Raw genomic sequence first — 23,183 nt, 5'->3', positions numbered from 1 at the left:
TCTCGTCGCGGTGTAAAGAACTGATGGAGAACTTTTGATGCTCTCAAATGTCACCAGGCAGAAAAGTTTCCCTGTTTTTTTTCTTCTTTCCTCGTAAATTTCCGAAGTAAATATGTCACAGCAGATTCAGCACTGACTTTGACACGTGGACTATATTATTCCAGTAACAAAGGGCCACCGTGGCACTAAGTCACTAATCAAGTGGCCTACTTACTTTTGATAGGCTGAGTCAACCTCCATGGCACTCGTACGCTAATCATTTCCTCCTATCATGCAGTGTACTCGCAGCCACGTCAGCATCCAGGCCCACGAACAGAATCCAACTAACTTAATTTATGTTCGAGCGGAAAAATGCACACTGCGCTTGCAGCCAAAACCTTCTTTCACGAGTAAAATAATTCTATAACGAATACTACTACTACTATATATATAATATATATATATAAGATCTAAATGTTCATGATTATAGATGATTTAGTAATTATTACATGTGAAAATTGATATTTCAAATGGAATAGCCTTTTAAACTTTATGCTAGTGTTACAAATAAAATTTTAGTGATGTCATTTGTGTTCTTTTACCATGATATCCTTATACTACCTATACTACTCATGTATACTACCCATACCACAAGTGAAGGTTTCAGTAGTATACAATTAATCTTGACCGTTAGATATTTGTATACTAATCCTTTTTGAACACTAGTATAGGCTAGTATTATGTACTGTAAAAAAGCTTTAAAAAAAAGGAAAGCAAAAAAGGCATCGAATAAAAAGAAGTAAAAACACCTGCACGGCAGCAAAAAACCTTCGCATCATCTAGCCAGGAGCAGCACTGTCCCTTGGCATCACTCTCACAAAAACAAAAGCTTGCACAAGAGAGAAAAAGTTGTCGAGAAAAAGAAATTAAAGGCTCCATCCACGGATCCAATCCAAAGAGAAAGGAACATTTCAAAGCTGAATGCGCCAATACATCTGCATTGCTTCCATCCATATATGATACATTTCTCTCTCTCTGGTCCACTGGGAGCATCAGATTCTGCTTAAACACCAAGCAGTGTATATGTGAGTGACGATGCACTTCACTCACTACTCGAGGAGGACCCAGTGCATATGCTGCCTACATATATAGCTAGCTACCCTACCCTACTTGCATATTATATATATATATATATATATATATATATATATATATATATATATATATATATATATATATATATATATAGATGTCGTAGTGCAAGAGCGAACAATCCTTGCAGCTTGCATGCTTCTTGTGTAAATGAAACCATCCTCTGATCAATTAGTGCAGCGATAATTAATATAATGCTGTTGCCTGATGAATTGGACGACCTCGATCAGTCAGCTCACCTCTTATCTTACTCGTTTAATCGATCGGTATATCACCTGCATGGCTTCAACTCGTTCCTATGGACTAGCTGGTGGTAGCTTGGGCTGCTGCTGGCCGGCGGAGCCCTTGGAGTCCTTGTTGCTGTCCAGCTTGTCCTTGGGAGTCCGTGGCCCCGCCTCGGCGAGCATCTGGACGACGTCGGCCATGGCGGGGCGGAGCCCCGGGATGCTGCAGGTGCATCGCACGGCGACGCGCAGCGCCTGCACCATCTCCTCCTTGTAGGGGCTCCACGCCAGGCGCTTGTCCAGCGCGTCCGCCTCGGCGCCGGCGGCCACCTTGCCGGAGACCCAGTGCACGATGTCCCTCGTGTCGCCGAACTCCGGCTCGATGGGCTTCCTCCCCGTCGCCAGCTCCATCAGCACCACGCCGAAGCTGTACACGTCGCACTTGGTCGTCGCCTTGGACGAGTAGGCGTACTCTGTGTTGCGTTCATTCAGGGTGCACGGTCGTGAATGCCACATCAGCACAACATATACATATGTATATACATTAGACAGTTGTCGGTACCTGGCGCGAGGTAGCCGTATGTGCCGGCGATGGTGGTGGTGGACGCGTCCCTGTCGGCGCCGGCGCCGCGCGCCTGGAGCACCTTGGCGATGCCGAAGTCTGCGACCTTGGGTTCGAAGTCGGCGTCGAGGAGGATGTTGGATGACTTGATGTCGCGGTGGACGATGGGGAACATGAGGTCGTGGTGGAGGTAGGCGAGGCCCTGCGCGACGCCGAGCGCCACCCGGTGGCGCGTGGGCCAGTCGAGCAGCAGGAAGCAGCCGTGCAGCGCCTCCCAGAGGTTGCCGTTGGGCATGTACTCGTACACCAGCAGGTTGCTGTCGGCGCCGGAGTAGCAGCAGTAGAGCTTCACGATGTTCTTGTGCCGGATGCTGCCCAGCGTCTCCACCTCCGTCCGCAGCTCCCGGTCGCCCAGCCAACCACTGCTGGTGGTGCTCGTCAGCACCTGCACGTCGTGCTGCTGCTTGGTCCGCCGCGCCGCCGACACCCACAGCTTCTTCACCGCCACCAGCTCGCCGCTGCTGAGCTCGATCTTGTACACCGTCCCGGAGCCGCCGTGGCCGACGATGTTCTTGTCGATCAGCGCCTCCAGGATCTCGTGCTGGTCGAAGCTCAGCTTGTGGAAGCTCGTCACGTCGTAGGACGAGCTCCTCGACGCCGGCGAAGTCGGCGCGCCGTCGTGCTCCGCGTCCCGCCGCGCCCGCAGAACCCACCGTCGCGCCAGCGCCAGCGCCGCCGCCACGCACACCAGCGCGCACACCCCGACCACCCACACGTCCCCGGCGAGCCCCCGCCGCAGCCTCGACGGCCGCGGGCACAGCGGCAGCGCCGGCTCCGTCAGGTTCAGCCGGAACGCCACGCACAGCCCCGGGTTCCCCGCCACGCTCTCCAGCAGGCCCTCCTTGATGAGCGGCGCCGGCACCGGGCCCGACAGGTTGTTGTTGGAGAAGTCCAGCGAGTTGGGCAGCAGCGTGCACAGCGACTCTGGGATGGGCCCAGACAGCGCGTTGTCCGACAGGTTCAGCACGTTCAGGCTCCGGAGACCGGCGAGCGACTCCGGGATGGAGCCGTTCATCCGGTTCCCCTGCAGCGACAGCTGGTTCAGCCGCGACAGACGCCCCACGGCCTCCGGGATCGCGCCGCCGATAAAGTTGTTGCTCAGGTCGATCTTCACGAGCCCCGACGCGCCGGCGATCTCCGCCGGGAGCTCGCCGGACATCCGGTTGTTGGACGCGAACAGCGACGTGAGGTTGGCGGCGTAGGCCACCGCCGCGGGGACCGGCCCCGTCAGGTGGTTGTAGGAGAGGTCGATGATGGAGGCGTGCGGGAGGCCGAAGACGCCCGGCGGGACGTCTCCCTCCAGGTGGTTGTTGCTCACCCGGAACCGGAGCAGCAGCGAGCACGCCGCGTACGCCGCCGGGATGGGCCCCGTCAGCAGGTTGCTCAGCACCAGGATGTACTGGAGCTGGCCGTTGGCGCAGGCGTACGGCGGCAGCGGCCCCGTCAGCTGGTTCTCCGACACCTCGATCACGTTCAGCTCCGAGTACCGCCCGAGGTCGCCGGGTATCTCGCCGGTGAGCTGGTTCCGGTACAAGGACAGGATGCGCAGCTGCGACGAGTTTCCCAGGACGGCCGGGATGGGGCCCGTCAGCCGATTCGTGTATATCTGGAGCACTTGCAGGTTGGGCAGCGCGCACAGCGACTCCGGGATGCCGCCGGTTAGCCGGTTCTCCGACAGGTCGATGTCGGTTAGCTCCGTCAGGTTGCCGAGCTCCGGCGGGACCACGCCCTCCAGCTCGTTGTAGTAGAGCTCCAGGAACTGCAGCCTGTGAAGACGCGCCAGCGACACCGGGATGCGGCCGGTCAGGAAGTTGCCGCTGAGCTCCAGGTCGGTGAGCGACGTCATGTTGCCGAGCCACGCCGGGATGCCGCCGCGCATCGACGTGGTGGAGAGGATGAGCACGCGGATCCGGCGCAGCGCCATGAACGTCTCCGGCGGCCGCCAGATGTCGAAACCGGGGTTCTCGTTGAAGTTGACGAACTCGAGGGTCGTGACGTTGGCGATGGACGTCGGGAACGCGCCGGTGAAGAGGTTGTTGGACATGTCGAGCACCCGGAGCGCCCGCAGCGGGGACAGGTCCGGCACGGTGCCGGACATGCTGGAGTAGCTGACGTTGAGCACCTCGAGGTACGTGCAGTTGAGCAGGCCGGCGGGGAAGCCGCCGCGGACGTCGTTGCACGCCATCCGGAGCTCCCGGAGCGCGGGGAGGGACGCGCAGACGCCCGGCGGGAGCCTGCCGACGAGGCGCCACGACGTGACGTCGATGCCCGTGACGTTGCCGCCCTCGTCGCAGGCGACGCCCTGGAACCGGCAGTAGTCCGGCGCCGGCGAGGAGAAGTCCCACCTCGACATGCCCGACCCGGGGAACTGCTCCTTCATCCTGGCCAGGTAGGCAGCCTGCGTGTCCAATGCCGCCGCGCCGCCATCGCCGGCCGCGGAGAAGATGAAGAAGAGAATAAACCAGAGCAAGGGTGGGAGTGAACAACAGAGAGGGGACACCATAGCACCAGCCTGCTTCTTCTTCTTCTGCTGCTGCTGCTGCTGCTTCTTGCACGTACGTGTTGTTGTTGTTGGAACTTGGAACTTTGAAGAAAGAAATCTAGCTTATTGCAGATTTGCACTAGTGTTGTTGCAAGCAGGCAATGGAATGGAATGGTGAGGAGGCGCTCGCTATCAGCAAGGGAGGGAGTATATAAGTGGAGTGGGAATCTGTGGAGGGAATTGGAATTGGTGAATGGTGATGATATAAAGGAGACGAAGGAGAGATGCATGGCTTTTGCTGTTGGGGATATATGCCCAGCTGCTCATTGCCCATCAACACCATTCTCCAGCCTCTCTTCTTCAGCTCTTTCTTGTGCAGTCAGTAGTGCTGGTCAAAGTAACATTACATTCTCTAGCCCAGTCAAGCCCAGCTTGTACACTAGCCAGCCGCATATGGGCCTGGTCACTCCTCAGCCCAGGACTGATACTGGCCCCCCCGCCAGCCCGACCCAACCCGACCCGGCCCGGCCGAGCACTAACTGAACCCAAATGTGTTTCACACTTTTAAGCCTTTGAGGTGCCCCTGTCAAGTGATCAGTAAAGCAGAGATGTCAGTTCATCAGCTTCTGTTCAGAGTTGACATAAATCGGTTTCTGCTAAGAGTTGACATAAATCAGTTTCTGTTAGGAGTTGACATGAACCAACACTACCATGCTAGTATCTACGCATCTACCAGCATATTTTCTGCTGAAAATGGAGGGCACTGTGTTAGGGTGGAGAGGCATCACCCACAGTCACAGCCCTGCACCGCTGCACTGCTGTGAAAACACTGAAGGCACAAAGACACTGCAGATAAAACTTGCAGCAGTGCTCCTTCTAATCCTGCAATCTCCATGGGGAACAAGAAGAAAGCCTCCAGTGGTGCCAATCCCAATCATTGCTCACACTTTAGGAGGATAAGCAGCATGCTGACAAATGTAAAGCCCCTTCATCTCCCAAAAAGCAATTTTCTATAGCCCTCACAACCTGTGAGTTAGAGGAGTGTAGCCTGCACCAGAAAGTAGCAGCAATTGAAAACAGAAGGTGAGTGCTACTGCACACACACACACACTCTGTGCTCGACTGCTGATACTTCAGTAGTGGCCTGAATGATGCTGGGCTTTGCCAGTAGTTTATTTGCAATGTGTGCATACGCCAATCTGCATCTTTTTCCTGTTCAGCCAGTACTTAGTAGTTTATTAACTGAATCAGTACTTTAGTTTGCTGTATTATATTAGCTTAATGGAGTAAAAGCCTAAAGGCACGCTTGCTGATAATTGATATGCAAGCTTTTGGGTGGAAAACACCACTGCTGGATGGTTTTGGATTTGCCTGAAGAGTCCATTAGTCAACATTCTCAACCTGGAATAATTAAGAATTTCATATGGAATTTAGGCACTTCACCATTAGTGCTAGAGCATTTGTAGGCATTTGGCACAGATTCTGGACTGCTATTAAATTGTCATAAGAACAATTCGTCCAGAGATGAAATGTCACGGGGAATAGAACATCGCGAACGTAAGAATGCACACGTGTGATCCAATGTTTTCCTCTTTCCAGCCGTTCGGATAGCACCGAATAAAATTTCCATCCTTAATTCTACTGAAAAATACTGTCCTAGAAAGAAAACGCGGCATGCATACAGAAAAAGTCAAATATCTTTATTTTTTTCTTTTCTGCATTTCGCCAAGAAAAAAAAATGAATACCTAAGAACCATTTTTGCGGAGATGGTAGTGGGTCCATGTGGAGGAATCCATGGTGTGGATAAGGTGTGGCAGTAAGGTGCTTGGTGATATATGCATAGATGCTCACTCAAAACGGAGCAAGCACTAGAGAGATTAGATAAAACTCACCGTGGTGGTGTGGTGGAAGTGAAAAAAAGGAGACCTTGACATGCCCAAAGCATTAATTAAAATCCCTTGTTTGTGCATCCACTCATCATCATGTGTTTCCTGCATCTCCTGACTGGCCAAAAGGCATTATTAGGTTCAGAAGCACATCAGGCCAATCGTTGTAAACAAAAGTAGCTCATACGATTCGCCACATATGGAAAAGAGCAGGATTAATTTGGGCTTGACCAGATAAATCAACAATATCATGGATTAATAACCCAATTAATAGCTGCATGCTATGGTTGATGGTTTGTTTTTCTTTACTGATCCAAGGAAACTTGGATCCGAATTATGGTGTAAAGAGTTTATTTACAATGTCTCTCTTGTATCAGTGTGAATTATGATAGCTTACAGCAATTTGGGAGGCCGATTGATGCTTGACCGACCAGTGATTGTCCGCTGCGCTTTCCTAACTTCCGATGGCTAGCATGCAAGAGACAAGGAGTGATACTAGTTCAAGAAAATCCCTACGTCCAGTTTCGGCAGGAGTCGTGTTCCTTGGATGAAGTGCATTGAGCTTACTACAACGGGGTGCTTGCAAGCAAATGTTCGTGCGTTGTGTGGGTGTATGCGTTGAATGCGTCTCAGAGAGAAAGGAGGTCTGGTTCTCCTTGTATAGGCTAGGGACCAGGCAACAGTGTTGAGAAATAGAGGGGGTCCCGACCTCGAAGGTTAGGGGTCGTGGCGTGGTCGGGGTAGCCTTGCGCTAGGGGACCTCCTTGTCCTATCCTCTTGGCTGGCCGTGGGCTTCGCACGCCTTGTTCGTCGGCTCCTGTGCGGCATGGGCTGCTTACGCACGGCCTAGTCTGCTTCCGCGATATGTCCCGTCTCGTCCACCAACCCCGTGGCAGTGAATGGGACGGAATCGGCTGCTGACGTCCGCACCGGAGATGAGTGGGTGAGCCCCGGTCAGCGGCCTGGGCGGGCCGTGCCGCTCCCCTCGACTTTCCCCGACCTGCCCATGGCTAATCCGCACCATTACGACCGACACTGGGTCTTGCCTCGCCTGCGGGCCTGTACCAGGTCTGGAGTAGTGGCATGACCTTGAGCCTGATGGGTCAGCCTGTCGGTGATGATCACGTCGGGGCGCGTGGGCGCGTACGGCTGCACGTGGCCTTATCCTGCAAGTCGTCCTGGGCGGTCCAAGGGGTGTAGCCTCACCCTTGGTCCCCCTGTTAAAGGTCAGCTTCCTCCGCCTGGTCATGTCCCCACGTGGGACGGTCAAAGAGGCCATGCCCCGCATTTAATGCCTCCGGTATGGTGCAGATCTTCCTAAGTCAAGGAGTGGGTGGGGCGTTGTGGGCCCTTTATGGGCCCCGTCCCCAATTTGGTCGGACTGGTGGGTTGCGGCCCTCAGCCCCCGATTAGGGAAGGTCGGGAGGTGGGTCCCGGTGTCTCCTGAGCCACCTCCCACATACTTCTAGCTGTCAGGCCTTTGATCTTTTGGTGCTTGGTTGCCTTAGCTCCTTTCCTGAGGGTACCCGGTACAGGTACCCATCAGATGGTGTGTGCACTTGTGTGGTACTGTTAGTGCGAAGATAACAGGGCAATAGGGCATCATGCAATGGAAGAGTTAGGTATGGTACGGTAGATCCCTCTCCTTCACCGTGAAAAACAGGACGGATCGTTTAAAAGATATGAAACAATCTTTAGTAGTAAAAAGGAGAAATGATTACGGCCATTAGCATGGCAAGGTGAAAACACTGGCATATAGCATTAGCTTGTAGTAGTGGGTGGAGAATGAATACTCCTTTTGAAGGGCAAGCTAGGCAAAAGTTGCATCAAATATTTCATTCACTAGACAGTCAGTCAATGTTGGCACGTTGCGGATATAACAAATTAACTTGAAGCTCTTCTTTCTTTAAAATAAAAGATTTAGAGATGCTGGAGTAGCGCCTACCTTGCAGTCATAGCAACCTGGGAGGCTGATTGACGCTTGATGGTGTACTGTGTGCACGTGTTGACATAGCAGGGCATTATTTATTTTTTTTGCGAAAATCGCCATGATTCTATTTGCTATAGTGTTACGGAGAAGGATAACTGTTTGTACATAACACTTTTAATTCACAGAGTAGCACGATTGGGAAAATTGTTTACTAGTTTAAAGATGAACATAGCTGTTTCACTGATACTCTAAAATGCTGACAGGATTGTTTGTCTTTGTTCCTTTTCACTGTAGGCAAGTGAGGCAACAGACGATTAGACGAATCAGATGACATGCGCTTTGCTAGTTACCGTCCCTGGTAGTGCCTGCTCCATAGGATTTGAGGTTCCTGGAAATGCTCACGAAATAGTTGCAGAATAGGGCGTTGGTCTTTTCTGTGAATGTATGCTGAATGCAACCGGGCATGTGTTGTACAATTGTATGTATACACTTCACTACTATCTGTTACCCATCCTTAGTGATGGCTTTGTTGTGAAATGAAGAATATTGCTCCAATTATGGAGCACTTTTAACAGGGGAGTAGATTCAACATTTACTTTTCTTGTTTTGGCTGCGTGCAATCTGACTTATTGTTTGAGCTGGTACATGTAGCTGAAAATTTTGCTCACCCATTTGTTGCTAGCTAAAGCTGCATGATTTAGTCCATGACAAATTTGCAAAATTATGTCTAGAATCATTAATCTGTTGCCAAATCAACAATCCATCTCCAGAATTCCAACATTTGATTGACGAGCTCCAAGCTAGAGAATAGACTGTCTCGAAGTAAGTAAAGAATGATCGTTAACTTAGAAGTGACCCGACAGAAGTAAATTATGGACAGTTCCTTTATTCCATATGGAGTCAGATTTTTCTTATCACAGTTTTTTCCTGTACATAACAGTGCATCTCTCCCTACATAGCTATTTTATCTTTAGACTGCATGGTTTAATCAGGATACGAGGTCGCAAAACCTTTCCAAAACTATAGTCAGATCCAGCCGAACGTACATTTGCCTAGAGTTTTGAGATAATTAGTCTGAAACACCATCCTCGCAAAATTGTAAAATTCAGTAGCTTGTGCACTATAGGTCAGGTCAGCTACAGAGCCGAATTCATGTCTCACTGCAGAAGAACTCCTCGGCTCTGTCCAAGAAAGAAGCTGGGATCTTTCTATGCAACATGAAGTTAGATGAAGCTTCACCAGCTCTTTGCTTCAGAGGCCCATCATCAACACCTCTTCCTCTACCATCCTTCTGAACCCTATTTCTGTTGAATCTGATGCCTCCTGAAACACCCTTCCCAACAACTGGCCGTCCAATTTTGCGGCTTGACCTTATTGGGATGTCACCTTGTGGGCTCCTGGTATCAAGTAAACTCTGCGTGTTATCACTGGAATTGTTTCCAGAACCATCTACAGCAATGGAATCTGGAGAAGTCAATGATGTTTGACAGGACTTGAGCAAAGAACGAAGCATATCCGTGCTTATTTCCTGTTGTACAACACTTCGATTCTGATCGCAACCGTAGCAAACAGCGATCAGAGCAGCAGCCAAGATGGGCATCAACTCGGGGTCACTGAAGAAAACAAATGGCAAGTCGCACAGCTGTATCCTAACTCATCAGATTTTTGCCCAACAATCCAAAGAAATTAAGAGATGTGGCTACTTATTTACCTTGTGAAGTATGGTGGGACTCTTTCCCCACCGAAGAACAGCTTGGTTCTCAGCATGGAACAAAGAAAAGTAGCCAAGAAGTAGCAGAGACTCTAGAAGCAGCAAACCAACCTAAAAACATAGCATAGACCCTCACAATTGAGTACAGAGGAAGCAGGAAAAAAGTTGCATTTGTGAAAAAGCAACGCTTTAGGAGTAAAGTCCAAATGACTGTCAAGCATGAGAAATACTACAGATGTGTATGTCAATAAAAAATCCCTTCATGATCACAACTGTGTACTGAAATGTCCCAGAGTGACACTCAAGCAAACTGTTAGGGCAAGAAATGGCAGTATGTCAAAAGTTCTTCATAATAATATCCCAAAGAGTCACAACTTGTCAAACCCGAAATAATAACAAGATCCAGTTCCCCAATGCACCGATTTTTCCAGTCATTTTATACCCAACCCCACATATCACCTTCCTACAACATGCATTTCAGACATTTTAATATGGAACATGTTTATAACCACACTGTTTGAATCATGTATTCAATGGAAAATGTTTGTTCAGGAAGATTGCAGACAATAATAAGAACTAAGTTCATAGCTAACAAGAACCAATAACTAGATTCTAAAGCCGCCAATGATGTAAAGAAGACCACCTATTCATACATTTAACAGTAAACTAAAGGGCAACTTGCTACCATTATAGCCGAGGAAGAATTGAATGTGCAAAACCAGTACAAAGTATTGCATAAAAGCAATTAGAGAGTAACTGTATGAAATATTTACAGCGATAATTAAAAAAACAAGTACTTAAAAGCACCAAAGAAAAATATATGATATATATCATGTTGGGAATACATGAGCGCACATTTATACAAGGAATAGACTTATATTTACCTGATCGTTTGGTACTCTCCATTTGTTCATGCAATGGCTCAGAAGGAAGCTGATTAAATGGAAGAACTCCATCTTTAGATCTGATCTAGCCTGAAAACAATTCATAACCATTAAGAATACTAACTTATGCAGGAAAAAAAACAGAGTGTAAAGATATCAATGGTTCCCATATTCATAAATTGGCTTTGCCAGACAGAAAATTCATCTGAAACCTTTGTTGATAGCTCATTCTATCCTGATACCATGGATAGATGACTTGCATAGGAAAGTAGTTAAAGTTTTAGCGTGTGTGAATGAACCACATCAGTTTCAGTGCCCAAATGTACCTACTCAGAGTGATACATCCAAGAGAACAGGCAAGCAACCAACAATAGGATTGATAATATTCATCCCTCTTTTATGAAGAGGACTTACCAGCATGCACTGCAGAAGATTTATATCCAAGCGTGCCACATTGTTCAAAACTTTTAATACACCAGTGGCTACTTCTTCAAAATTTGATGGAAGAATAGCTGAAGTCTGAAAAATGAGTTAGTAAATTTTTGTAGAAAGAGATCCATAAAACACGATAACATGCAAAGTTTGCCCTACTAATTTCTGAGACGCCAAAACTCAAGTTTCTGCTTACATTGTAATGAAATCCTAAGAAATAAAAGCATGCTAGTAAATGTGTACAGTGTCATTTTAGCGTGTTTGTTTTGTTACAACTTACAAGAACACAAAGCACCTATTTGAAGAATTTACGTATCAATTATTATGTATCCAATAATCTAAATGCACATGTAAATTTGTGAGTCATCTAGTTCTGTAAAAATGACAATAAGGTATATAGATATATTGAATTTTGAAATAGCATGACAAATTTCTCAAAAAAAATCAATGCACCTCAATGCAGCAGGCGGACAAACCTGTTCTGAAGATGATCTGTTGTTCGCCTGGAGCAACACAGCAGTCAAAAGTGATGGTAGACTAACAAGGCCAGTCTCAGTCATAGCAGAAAGTAAAAGCATTACAGGATGCTTTAGGCTTGTCTCGTTGCCTTTTCCAGGACTACTGTTATACCCTGAACCTACATTGTTCACCTTTCTTCCTTCAAGAAAACTGTCGATTGTGCTATTTTCATCTCCCTGGCTAGGAATTTCAGAACGCTTCTCTGTAGCAATCCCCAAATCAGGTGGTTGCATTGCTGGATTATTCAGGCCACCTGAGACAGGTATCAAGTCTTTTCTAGCTTCATCAACCAATTTTCTGTCCCCAGGAATGCTCAAGTCATGCAGTTTACATGATTTGTTTTCTTCAGGCAGTTCACTACACAAGGATGCCAATTTGTTATCTCCAGACTGCTCTAGTGTCATCAACTGGTTCCCCATACTGTCTTGTGAGCTAAGATATTCATATTCTTGAACTATAGTGCCACCTAATGTCCTGCATTTGCAGGACTCCCAATCAATGGTAGAGAAATTTCCAGGTTTAGATGTTAAGACAGCCAAAAGGTTGAGACCAAAGCGTATAGATGATGGGAGTGGGGATCCTTCCACCTGGGGCCTATCATAAAGGGCAAACAAATCTCGCAGACGGTGAATTATTTGATAAGCTACAATCAGTTCGATCAAACCTCCCTGCATTTGAAGTTGTTCATCATCGAGGTGTACATGGCCAACGATCATGGTCACAGTCCATAAGAAGCCATCTAACACTTCACCTGATGACTCTGTATTCTCGGTTGAAGTTTTGTTAGGCAGAAGATTTGAACTTCCAGAGTTGGATGCTGCCACCTTAATGTAATTCTCCAGTGATGCTGATAGCATGGGAATAATCGGAGGTAAAAGATTCTGTACTAGAAAATATGTTCGATTAGCTGGAAGTGAGAGCAATACTCTCAACAGGCGCAAGAGGTAGACAGTGACTTGACAAGCTCCAGGCTTTGAAGTGTGTGATGCAGGTAAAGCAGATGCAATGAAGCCAAGCAGACCAACTTGTCTTGATGCATGCAGTTCAAGATCCTTTCCTTCTAAATACTGTACCCAAATAAACAGAAAGTGCTATTAGCAAACATCTTCAGTACTTACAATACAATACAGAATGAATGGGACAATGAGAATACCTTTGTCATGTCACCGACAATCAAACCAATACTGGCAGTGCCTTCTTTTCTAGCTTGACGAAGTTTCTGTAGGTCTTGAAGCCATCTACTTAACTTAGCTTTGGCAGCTCCTAGAGCAGCCCTGTGTGTGATTCCAGTACTTTCACCTATGGGTGGTTCGATAAATTCATGCTTCAGAGCCATTAATCTCTGGCGAATCTTTTTGATCCTTCGTTTCATCTGTACATTATTCGATGATTTAACCACAGAGTCTGCGGTGCTGGAATTGCCAGTAATCTGAGAGTCTTCGCCGCTATTAGTTGAACGGTTTTGGCCATCTTTACTTGGAAAGCGGCGCTGAAAAGGTGAAGTCTGATCCCTAAGATCCATAGAGGCTCGCTCCCGTATCTGCTCTAGGTGATACTTGCGGCGCTGCTCACTCTCACGGAGCTTTTCAGCTAACTTTTGGGCTAAAAGTTCAGCTTCCTCTTGTTGCGCTTTTGCTCTTATTTCTTTTCTACGCTGCTGTTCTGCAGCCCTTGCTTCCCGTGCAGCACTAGATGCTTTGCGCTCTTCTTCTCTTCTGAAAATAGCCTCTTCTTTCTTGCGCTGTATTTCAGCAAGGCGCTGCATCTTCTCAGCTTCAAGGAACTTTCTTCGTTCCAAAACAGCTTCTTCCCTAGCAGTGTCCTCCTTTTGCTTTGTTTTGATCACCTGTAGCTTTTCAGCTCTCCGCATTTCAGAATCATAAAGTTTCTGCCTCAGCAAGAATTTTTTGTTTTCCTCATTCAGCGATGTAATAAAACGGACCTCATTTACTTTAGTACTCTCATCACCAGCTCTTTTTGCAACCTGAGCAAGATATGCTTCATGACGAGATTCACCACGTTGATGGCGTGCATTCATTACTTCCCGCAGTTTTGAGCTGCGCACAGCCTGCCACTCATTGACACGATTTAACTTTTCAGAGGTACGTTGTAGCCTCTGAACCCTCTCACTTTCTAGTTGACTCCTAATTCGCAGTGCTCGTGCATGCTTTTCTTCTGCTTCTTTTTTCATATCCAAAGCGCTTCTTTTTTTCTTTTCAGGAGACATCAACTTGTCATGTAGAACACGACCACGATCTGTAACTTTTCTGCCAACACCAGGAGAATGAGAAACCCGAGAACTCCGTGCAGGAGATTTCAATATATCTTCCCAGTTCCTTTTCTCCTTCCAAGCATCCATTGACTTCCAAGGTGCTGTAATTTGCTTCTCCTTTTCAAGATGAACTGTACTCTTTTTAACAACATCGGCTGACTTGAGCCTGTCAAATTTGTTTTCTGGCAACTCCCTGTCATTCTTAAAAGTGTGCTTCTCTATTTCCGAGATCGGTTCTAGTGACCCTCTTCTACTCCTTGCAGAATATGAAGGCATACTTTGTGGATGTGATTTATCTGACTTGAATGCATCCCTGATTTGCTTCTCTCCAGCAATCTTTTTCTCACTACCACTATCAGGAAGTTTTACCTGACTCTCCACTTTCAAACTTATATTCCTAACAGTAGCGGATGCTGTGGTCAGCTCTGATGAGCTACTCAAAACTTCTCCAGAAGAGCTGGATGTAAATCTCTCTGCCGTTATACCAGCCTGCTTGCATGCCAGTTCCAATTGGATCCTTTGGAAGGCCTCTAGAGATGAAGAGAGTATTTCTTGCCTGTGTGGTGAACTTGTCATCCTTCTGACCTGCATATATGATGCAGTGAACAAGATTTAGAACTCTGAAACACAGCAGAAAAAGTTGTCATGCAAGGATGGAAAGAAAAACATGCAGCTATTAATATTGCAGTTCTCAATCCAGCAATACATCACTCTGAAGGTCCATTCAATATTCATGCACACGCATGTTGATGCAAGGAAGAAGATGCTATGCTCACGTAGTTAGTTGTCAATTAATCATAAATATGCAGAAGTGAAAATAGACCACAAGACATCAGGATGGCTAGTGAGAGAACAGACCTCCCAAGACAAGGCATGAGGTCTCCTATGGTCAGCTTTCACAGCCATTGGCATCCCCTCTTTGGGTACACCAGGAGACTTTTTGGTGTTATCAAAATGCTCTGCTCTGGATTTAAGTTCTTGAAAATCAGATATAGCTTCTTCAAGAACAAGTATGGATTCATTAATTTGTTCCATGTCACATTCTAGTTCACAGAGGAGGTAAAGTTCATCAACAGCCCTATTCAGATTCTCAAAAAGAAAGCACCATAGCCTCTGCCTGAATCTTTCTTTGCTCTCAGCAGTTTCAGATCCGAAATCTGCAGAAGCTGGTGCATGGTTAGGAAGTAACGTTCTACTTTCTGTGGACGCAACAGATGAAGATGTAACTGGAACTTCATGATCATTACTGGAGCAGGGTAGGGAAACAGAGTCAGTTGAGGCTGCTGAACCACTAACATTCAACATACTTTCTGGTGTTTCATGTGCATCCAGTGGCCCTATCGTGTCATCACTAGGTGTCTCTGTTCCTTGTATAATGATTGGAGATGCCTCATCAATTGTTGCACAAGAGTTCGTCTCCACTTTGGGTTTACTTTCATCCTTTTGCTCATTTCTGGAATGTGCAGCATCTCCACCATGCCCATGGTCTCTAGAAGAACTGTTATCTCTGTATGAATCAGAGGGTAATGATAAACCTGGAACTTCATCAAAGTCTCCAAACTTGACAGGAGTATTGGACAAAACACCTAGCGACTCTGTTTTTGGAGAACATTTTACATGCTGAGAATCGTCTGCACATTTGGCAACACTGCCTGAACAGGTCGAGGACTCATGAGGCACTGAAGGATTTGCATGATCAGCCAGACTGGTTTTGGGAGGTTCACTTGTTTCTTCAGCCACCAGCAGCTCGTCAGGTCTTTCTGCTACATACTCTGAGGCTGAAGTATTTAAGACACCCTTCAGGTCACTAGCACCTACATCATTGCATCTTTCAGCTAGAACATTAGTTGTTTCTCCAGTACCAGATTCATCAGCGCCAACATTAGCATTTATGTTCGGAGGAGGATGTTGCGGCCTGTCATGCCACCTTGAACTGTCACTGCTACAGTTGGGCCGTGACCGTGACGACGAGTTTGGAATTTTCTGGCTGGAACCTCCAGAAGACCTCTGCAATGTGTATTTCGAGCTGGACCGATGCTTCTGTAAAATGGGTCCATGTTAAGTTAGGAATAATAACAGTACGAATTGGCCCAGCATAATGCACCACCATACGAGAAAATCGTCAGAGAAATAAACCTTTTTCACTTCAAACCATCCTGATCCAAGGTCATCCGTATCTCCATTATCATTATCCATAACCACCTACAATCCTCAGCGGTTCCTTACGGCATTCTTACTTCCCCGGACGAATATTTCGCGCTAATTACACCTGCTGCAGGAAATGTTGGAGCTAAATTATTTTCAGTGTATTGACAAGGGACTGCAAAAATCACATTTTTTTTTCAAGACGTTCCATTGGTGCCTGTGGCAAGTGCCTCAGTTAAAGACTACTACTGCTGCTAACACAGATAGAACTCCCTATACCCTAAAACCGAAATGCACTATAAATTAAGGAACTAGAGGGTAAAACGGGGGGATTCCCCATCAATGCATCATTTTTTTTAAAGCAAAAGGGCAGGCTTCACTTGGATCGGGGGCGGACCCAGAATTGGACATGGGCGTACACCCGATAGTTTGCAAAAGATCGAATTTTGCAGATAAATACATGGTCAGATCCGAAGACAAATAGCATACATCAGGGTTTTTGGTGTTCGGTTTCGCACAGCAGGAAGGGAAAGGGAAGGGAAGGGAAGGGAAGGGAAAGGAGGGGAATAAGCGAGCATACCTGTAGGATCCTCGTCGCCGGCGAAGCGCCAGACGAACACCAGGCCAAGGGGCAAGGGCGGCCGCTCGCCCTGTCGGCGCCGCTAGTAGAGAAATGCCGAGAGAGTGGAGCGGAGAAAGAAAAAAAAAATGAAGGCAGCGGAGGAAAGAAAAGGGACCGGGCCGCGGAATGCTTTTTTTTTTTTTGTGCAATTGCCCAATGCCCGAAGCTACGAGAAGGCCCGAAGCTGACAGCGGCAGTTGAGCCCAAGGTGCGTGCAGCCCAAATTCAGTTTGAAGATCGTTGCCCAGATCCAGCAGCTGCTCTCTCCCTCCAGTCAGTCAGTCACTCCAATCCCTGAGCCATTCATCTCATCTCAGGTAGCGTCAGCTACTCAGCTTGCTTCCGCAAATCAATCTACGCATGTCCCTCCCTGAAGACATTGGCAGTCAGTTTGAAACAGTCAGACAGACATGCAGCAGAAACCTGCGTGGTTTGCTGTTGGACTAGAGCAAATCATTGTTGCAAGACTGCATGCCAACAGCCTCTGCGTCCAAGAAATCCATACCTGCTGAATGAAATCGCGACGAAATTGCCTTGTGATTGGGGAATGGAGGGGGGCAATGCCTGCCTCTGAATCATCCATTTCGGGGGTTGTGTTCTCGGATCGATCGACCTATGTCCCCACTTAACGCGCGTACTGTCAGTCTGAACCAACCAACCCAGCAATCCATGAACGAACACATTGTCAGTCAGTTTAGAACAGCAGCTCAGGATTCAGAGAAACACATTTCCTGTGACATGGCATGCAGCTCAGGATCCAGGCCCTGTGAACATCCAACGAATTCCTACTACTACCTGCGAATGAAACTATGATGATGCCCTTATGATTGGGGGGTTGGGCCGATGAGAGGAAGGGGGCAAGCGTCATAACTCTGAAATCTGAATCCACCAGCCACCACCAACAAGGAAGACAGACAATCCCCGGGTCTTGCGGCTGTCATTTCAGTCCTGCTCCTGCACTCCACTGTACCGGCGGGCGGTGGAGTGTTCAATTTCCATCTGTTTGTTTTTATTAATTATTCGAAACCACGGCTGCCTCAAAGGAAGTCTCTGGCTGTAGCTGTAGCTTGTATGAAACCACGGCCTCGTCTCGGCAGCGATTCCCGGGCCGGTGAAAGCTCTGCGTCGCCAGCCAATCCTCCACGACAACGACGCCTCCCTTCCGTTAGTCTCACGTAACCACGCCTGCCTGAAAACCAATTCCCAACTGAACTGAACTTCCTGCTCACAGATTCTGGGCATGTGCATCCTCCAGGTGGCTTGTCCGTTTCATCTCGACTTCTCAAGAATCTCCCCCGAGAGGAGAGAACCAACATCTCCTTTTTCTTTTCTTTTCTTTTCTTTCTCTGCACAAGAGGATGAATCAAAATCATCTGCTGTTGGAGTCTGACAGGGAATGTTTGGCGTGCCTTGGAAAGAGGAGCCTGCAGGGTCGACTAATCCATGCATAATGGTATTGACTTGTGGGCGATTACAAAACTTGATGCTATCTACCAGTGCATTATCTTACTCCTACAGCTGCACGCACGCCTGCAGATATGCTAAACTACGTACTGGTTGCTTGTGCGATTGATTATTCATTCTAGCAACAACAATCTGACTGCACATGCCACTGCTTTGACATCAACTGCCTTCTCCCTAGCTGCTCTCAACAATCCTACTGTACTATCTGCAATGCTTCATACAGTGACTACATGCATCCAGGTGGCTTGTCTGTCTGTGTCTCATCTCGATCGACTTCTCAAGAATCTCCCGAGGTCTCTTCCTTTTCTCTTCTGCAGTTGGGAGTCCAAGAGACAGAATGTTTGGCGTGCCATGGAAAGAGGACCCAAAGCTCACTTCATTGACCTCTCAACGATCACTTACAAAAATTGCCTGGTACTCTAGTACTGTAATCTTACTGCTACAGCCACAAGGTATTGCTAAGCTGCCAAGCTGCAGATTGAAAGAGGTTGCTTGGCTGATTGATTATTCTGGTAATAATCTTACTGCTACACATGCTGCTGTGCTGTGTTGACCGCAGCTGGCATCTCTGCTCTGAACGAGTCCTACCTACGTACAGCAACTACAGCAACCTTTCCTTCTCCGATCGGACGGTCACCCGCCGGTGCCAGCCGGGCACGGCCAACGCCAGCGACGAGATCAGACGACCTTGACCTGGATGAGCTTGGCCGCTGGCGCGTCGTCCTCCCGCGCGGCGGCGACGTCCTCGAGCATCTGCACGACGGACCGCATGGACGGCCGCATCGCCGGCGTCCGGCTGGTGCACAGCACCGCCACGCGCAGTACCCGCACCGCCTCCTCCCGGGCCCAACCCTCCGTCACCCGCGCGTCCACCAGAGACATAGCCTTCTCCCGGCTCTCCAGCCGCCGCGACACCCACTCCACCAGGTCGCCGCCGCCCTCCTCCACCGGCACCATCGCCGGCCGCCCCGTCACCAGCTCCAGCAGCACCACGCCGAAGCTGTACACGTCGCTCTTCTCCGTCACCTTCCACGTGTACGCGTACTCCGGCGCCATGTACCCGAGCGTGCCGGCGACGACGCCGGCCGACGAGTCCACTCTAGCGGACGCGGCGGTGAGGATCTTGGCGAGGCCGAAGTCTGCGAGGCGGGGCTTGAAGGCCTCGTCGAGGAGGATGTTGCTGGACTTGACGTCGCGATGGAGGATGGGGCGGTCGCAACCGTGGTGGAGGTACTCGAGCCCCCTCGCCGCGCCCACCGCCACGTCGTGCCGCTCCGCCCACCCGAGCCCGCCGCCCAGCTTCCTCCCCTCCGGCCCGTGCAGCCGCTCGTGCAGGCTGCCGTTGGGGAGGTGCTCGTACACCAGCAGGCTCGCGCCGCCGTCCTCGCTCGTGATGCTGCACAGCAGCTTCACCACGTTCACGTGCCGGATCGCGCTCAGCGTCCCCACCTCCGCCTCGAACTCCCGCCACCGCGCCGACGACGACAAGCGCGCCGCCCGCGTCACGTGCTTCACCGCCACCACCGCGCCGCTCCCGAGCTTCACCCGGTACACGTTCCCGGACCCGCCGCTGCCGATCAGGTTCTCGTCGCGGACGCCGGCGATGATCTCGCGCTCGTCGAACGCCAGGATCCGGAACGACTTGAGGTCCCACGAGCCCTTCTTCAGCGCGAACAGCTTCCCCGCGCCGGACGCGGCCGCCTCGGCCTCCGCGCGCCGCCGCTTCTTCAGGTATATCAACACGCCCAGCGCCGCCAGCAGGACCGCCGTCGCGGCGAGGATGCAGGTAACGACCAGGCGCGCGGCGGCGCTCGCCGACCGGCCTCCGGAGCCCGGCGCGCAGCGGCGGAGGAAGCCGGCGCCGTTGGTGGCGCACAGCCCGGGGTTCCCGACGAAGCTCTCGCCGTAGGCCGAGATCGCGAGCGCCTCCGGCACGGGCCCGGTCAGCTGGTTGTCGGACAGGTTCAGACTGCTCAGCTTCAGCGCGGCGAGGCTCGCCGGCACGGCGCCGGTCAGCTCATTCCTGGACAAATCCAGAGAATTCAGCCGCGGCAGGTTGCCCAGCTCCGCGGGGATCGCGCCGGCGAGCTTGTTCCCGGCGAAATTGACCGTGCTGAGCGCCGAGCACGAACCCAGGCTCGCCGGGATGGCCCCGCCGATCCCGTTCCCCTCGATGGTGAGGCTGTTGAGGCTCGACAGCCTCCCGATGCTCTCCGGCAACTCGCCGGAGAGCTCGTTCCACGACACGTCCATGCTCTCGAGGCTCGCCGCGTTGCCGATCGACGGCGGAATCGCGCCGGCGAACCTGTTCCCGGCAAGCATGAGATAGGTCATCGCCGTGGCGTTCCCGATGCCGCCGCCGATGCTGCCGTTGAACTGGTTCTCGGCCAGGTCGAGCACGTTGACGTTGGGGAGGGCCCACAGCCCATCGGGCACCTCGCCGGTGAGCCTGTTCTTGCTGACCCGGAACCTCACCAGCGTCTTGCAGCTCGCGTAGGTCGCCGGGATCCCGCCGGAGAAGCTGTTCTCGAGGATGAGCAGCTTCAGCATGGTGCCCTGCTTGCACATGTCCGGCGGGATCGGCCCGGAGAGCGCGTTCGTGGAGACGTCGATGAAGTTGAACCGCCCCCAGCTCCCGAGGCTCGCCGGCAGCTCGCCGGTGAGGCTGTTGTTGTAAAGGGACAGGTTCACGAGCTCCTTGAAGTCGCCGAACTCCGGGGGCACCCCACCGGAGAAGTTGTTGCTGAAGAGCTGCAGCGAGATGAGCTCCTTGAGGGACCGGAGCTCGGCGAGGCTGCCGGTGAGGTTGTTCATGGACGCATCGAAGTACTGCAGCTTGGTGAGCTCGCCGAACCCGGTGGGGAGCTCGCCATGGAGGGAATTGTTGTAGAGCTCGAGCTGGTTGAGGTTGGTGAGCCTGGCGATCTCCTTGGGTATCTCGCCGGCGAGGTCGTTATCGGAGAGCTCGAGGTCGACGAGGTTGACCAGGTTGCCGATCTCCGGCGGGATGGCGCCGCCGATCTTGGCGGCGGACAAGTAGAGCACGGTGAGGTTGGTGAGCCTGGTGACCTCGGCGGGGAACGCGTGGGTGGGCGCGAGGAACGGGTTGTCCCCGAGCGCGAGCACGGAGAGGTCCGGCATCTTGGCGAGCGAGGCCCACGGGAACGCACCAGCGAAGAGGTTGGAGGAGACGTTGAGCCTGCGGAGCCTGGTGAGCGGCGAGAGGTCCGGGACCGTGCTGCTGAAGCCGTTGAACGCGAGGTTGAGCTCCTGGAGCGCCGCGCACCCGACGACGCCGTCGATGGCGCCGCCGAGCGAGTTCTCCGGCAGGGACAGCGTGGTCAGGGACGGCAGCGCGGCGCAGAGGTCGGCGAAGGGCACGGACGCGGCGGAGACGTTCAGGGCTCTCAGGGAGACGCCGGTGACGACGCGGCCGGTGCCGCACGCGACGCCGGTGAAGGTGCAGGGGTCGGCCGCGGTAGCGTCCCACGTGGCGAAGAAGGGCGCGGCTGCCGGAGGGACGGTGAGGAAGCGTTTGAAGGCGATGAGCGCGTCCACCTCGGCGGCTCCGGTGACGGCGACGGCGACGGCGAGGAGGAGGAGGAGGAGGAGGAGGGGGAGGGCGGGGGCGGGCGGCATGGCGCCGGGCGTGGAGGGAAGGGAAGGACGTCTGCTGGTTGGTTCCTTTGAGCTTGGCTGTCAGTGTGCGGAGTTTGACTGGTTTTAAGGTACGGCAGATGCAGATGCACCTACGGACGAAAGTGTGGTGATGATGCTCTGGAACGAATTAGGAGTAGGCAGCAAGGGTTGGGATTATATGGGGGTTAGTTAGTTGTTCTTAATCACTGGACAGACAAACCGCACTAAAAAAGAGCATGCATGGTACTAATGAACTTGCAAATTAAAGCATGTGCTGCTCTGCAAAAGTGTAATGAGCTGCTTTGCCTTAATTTGGCGCCATATGTAGGAGTATTATAGGATTTTTTTTATGCCTTTGAGTTGGGTGCCAACAACCAGGGTTCAAAAATTCGCATAACTTCATGAATTTTAGGTCCCGTTGGACGAAAGGGCTTATTTCATCTATTTTACGCAAAACGAGATACTGTAGATTGAGATCGAGGTTAAAATGAACTAAAATTTATATGAAGCTACTTGCTTCACCTGCTTTAGCTTTACTGCTGAAACCATTTTTAGAGAAGCCCCTTCCAACCATCCCTGTTTCTTTTTCCCGTATTTTGCTATGCAATTGAGGTAGCTAGAAGATGGAACGCGGATATACAAGTTCTAATCATCTTGGAGCGTGAAGTTTGTGTAAAAGTCGTAGCAGCACTAGGTGGTGGTCGTCGTTATCTGATGATGAGGGTGGTGGTGCAGTCAAAGATGGATGAGAAGCAACGACGCTCGATGGCAAGCACGGTGGACTCATCACTTGGACTCATGCATGACTAGCTTTAGCTCGTAGTGGTGACTACTGCAGTGGACTGAGAGTACTTGTGTGTAACAAGTGTAACAAAGCATGCCAGGCTACAAAATTAAAACCGGAGATTGCATCGCTTGCATTTGTAGCGAACACACTTGTTTTTTTATCTGCGGTAATTCACGTGCGATCGAGCTGGTTCTCCATATAAGACGACGATCGAGCTGGATTTATTCGTGATGCATCATCCCATTTACATGTCGCTTGTGGATGCAGTGTAGTTGTGTGTGTGTCATGTGTTTTGGGATGGAAATAAAATAAAGAGTAAAAGCGATGGAGAAAAAGGCGAGCGGGTGGTGCTGCTGCTTTTTGGTGACCGTCGATTTGCCACGCACGCACTAGAGACGAAAACGGTGGTGCCGCGCGTGCACGAGGATGGGG

The 23,183-nt window shown here is 50.3% G+C and overlaps 3 protein-coding genes across 6 annotated transcripts; all 3 read right to left on the bottom strand.

Annotated features, from left to right (window-relative positions):
• Positions 1 to 948: 948 nt before the first annotated feature.
• Positions 949 to 4,776, bottom strand: LOC117850052 (uncharacterized). Its single transcript, XM_034731829.2, has 2 exons — positions 1,918 to 4,776; positions 949 to 1,828 (listed from the first exon to the last, which is right to left on the bottom strand). Exons 1-2 carry the CDS (start codon positions 4,478 to 4,480, stop codon positions 1,428 to 1,430), a joined length of 2,964 nt encoding a protein of 987 aa, XP_034587720.1. The 5' UTR covers positions 4,481 to 4,776; the 3' UTR covers positions 949 to 1,427.
• Positions 4,777 to 9,142: 4,366 nt separating this feature from the next.
• Positions 9,143 to 18,531, bottom strand: LOC117848931 (uncharacterized). Of its 4 annotated transcripts, none has more exons than XM_034730518.2 (10): positions 17,367 to 18,531; positions 16,820 to 17,231; positions 16,231 to 16,366; positions 14,953 to 16,134; positions 12,976 to 14,679; positions 11,780 to 12,889; positions 11,286 to 11,390; positions 10,872 to 10,961; positions 9,988 to 10,098; positions 9,143 to 9,918 (listed from the first exon to the last, which is right to left on the bottom strand). In XM_034730518.2, the coding sequence occupies exons 3-10, from the start codon at positions 16,288 to 16,290 to the stop codon at positions 9,427 to 9,429; spliced, it is 4,854 nt and encodes a 1,617-aa protein (XP_034586409.1). In that variant the 5' UTR covers positions 16,291 to 16,366; positions 16,820 to 17,231; positions 17,367 to 18,531; the 3' UTR covers positions 9,143 to 9,426. The 4 variants fall into 4 exon arrangements, 3 of the variants coding, with proteins under 3 accessions (XP_034586409.1, XP_034586411.1, XP_034586412.1); XM_034730520.2 differs by having other exon boundaries at positions 16,231 to 16,363; XM_034730521.2 differs by having other exon boundaries at positions 9,678 to 9,889.
• Positions 18,532 to 18,685: 154 nt separating this feature from the next.
• Positions 18,686 to 22,116, bottom strand: LOC117849412 (uncharacterized). Its single transcript, XM_072292923.1, has one exon. The coding sequence runs from the start codon at positions 21,962 to 21,964 to the stop codon at positions 19,004 to 19,006; it is 2,961 nt and encodes a 986-aa protein (XP_072149024.1). The 5' UTR covers positions 21,965 to 22,116; the 3' UTR covers positions 18,686 to 19,003.
• Positions 22,117 to 23,183: the final 1,067 nt, after the last annotated feature.

The sequence above is a fragment of the Setaria viridis genome, chromosome 3, assembly GCF_005286985.2.
Source record: "Setaria viridis chromosome 3, Setaria_viridis_v4.0, whole genome shotgun sequence".
NCBI classification, from domain to species: Eukaryota; Viridiplantae; Streptophyta; class Magnoliopsida; order Poales; family Poaceae; genus Setaria; species Setaria viridis.
Note: the sequence above shows the minus strand (reverse complement) of the source record. Positions and strands in the feature narration are given on the sequence as shown.

Coding starts and splice junctions, on each gene's coding strand:
- LOC117848931 (XM_034730518.2), bottom strand. CDS start 16,290: ATGGATAATGATAATGGAGATACGGATGACCTTGGATCAGGATGGTTT. Junction 16,135..16,230: donor GATGGTTTGAAGTGAAAAAG/GTTTATTTCTCT, acceptor CCCATTTTACAG/AAGCATCGGTCCAGCTCGAA. Junction 9,919..9,987: donor GTCCCACCATACTTCACAAG/GTAAATAAGTAG, acceptor GTTAGGATACAG/CTGTGCGACTTGCCATTTGT.
- LOC117849412 (XM_072292923.1), bottom strand. CDS start 21,964: ATGCCGCCCGCCCCCGCCCTCCCCCTCCTCCTCCTCCTCCTCCTCCTC.
- LOC117850052 (XM_034731829.2), bottom strand. CDS start 4,480: ATGGTGTCCCCTCTCTGTTGTTCACTCCCACCCTTGCTCTGGTTTATT. Junction 1,829..1,917: donor ATACGGCTACCTCGCGCCAG/GTACCGACAACT, acceptor AACGCAACACAG/AGTACGCCTACTCGTCCAAG.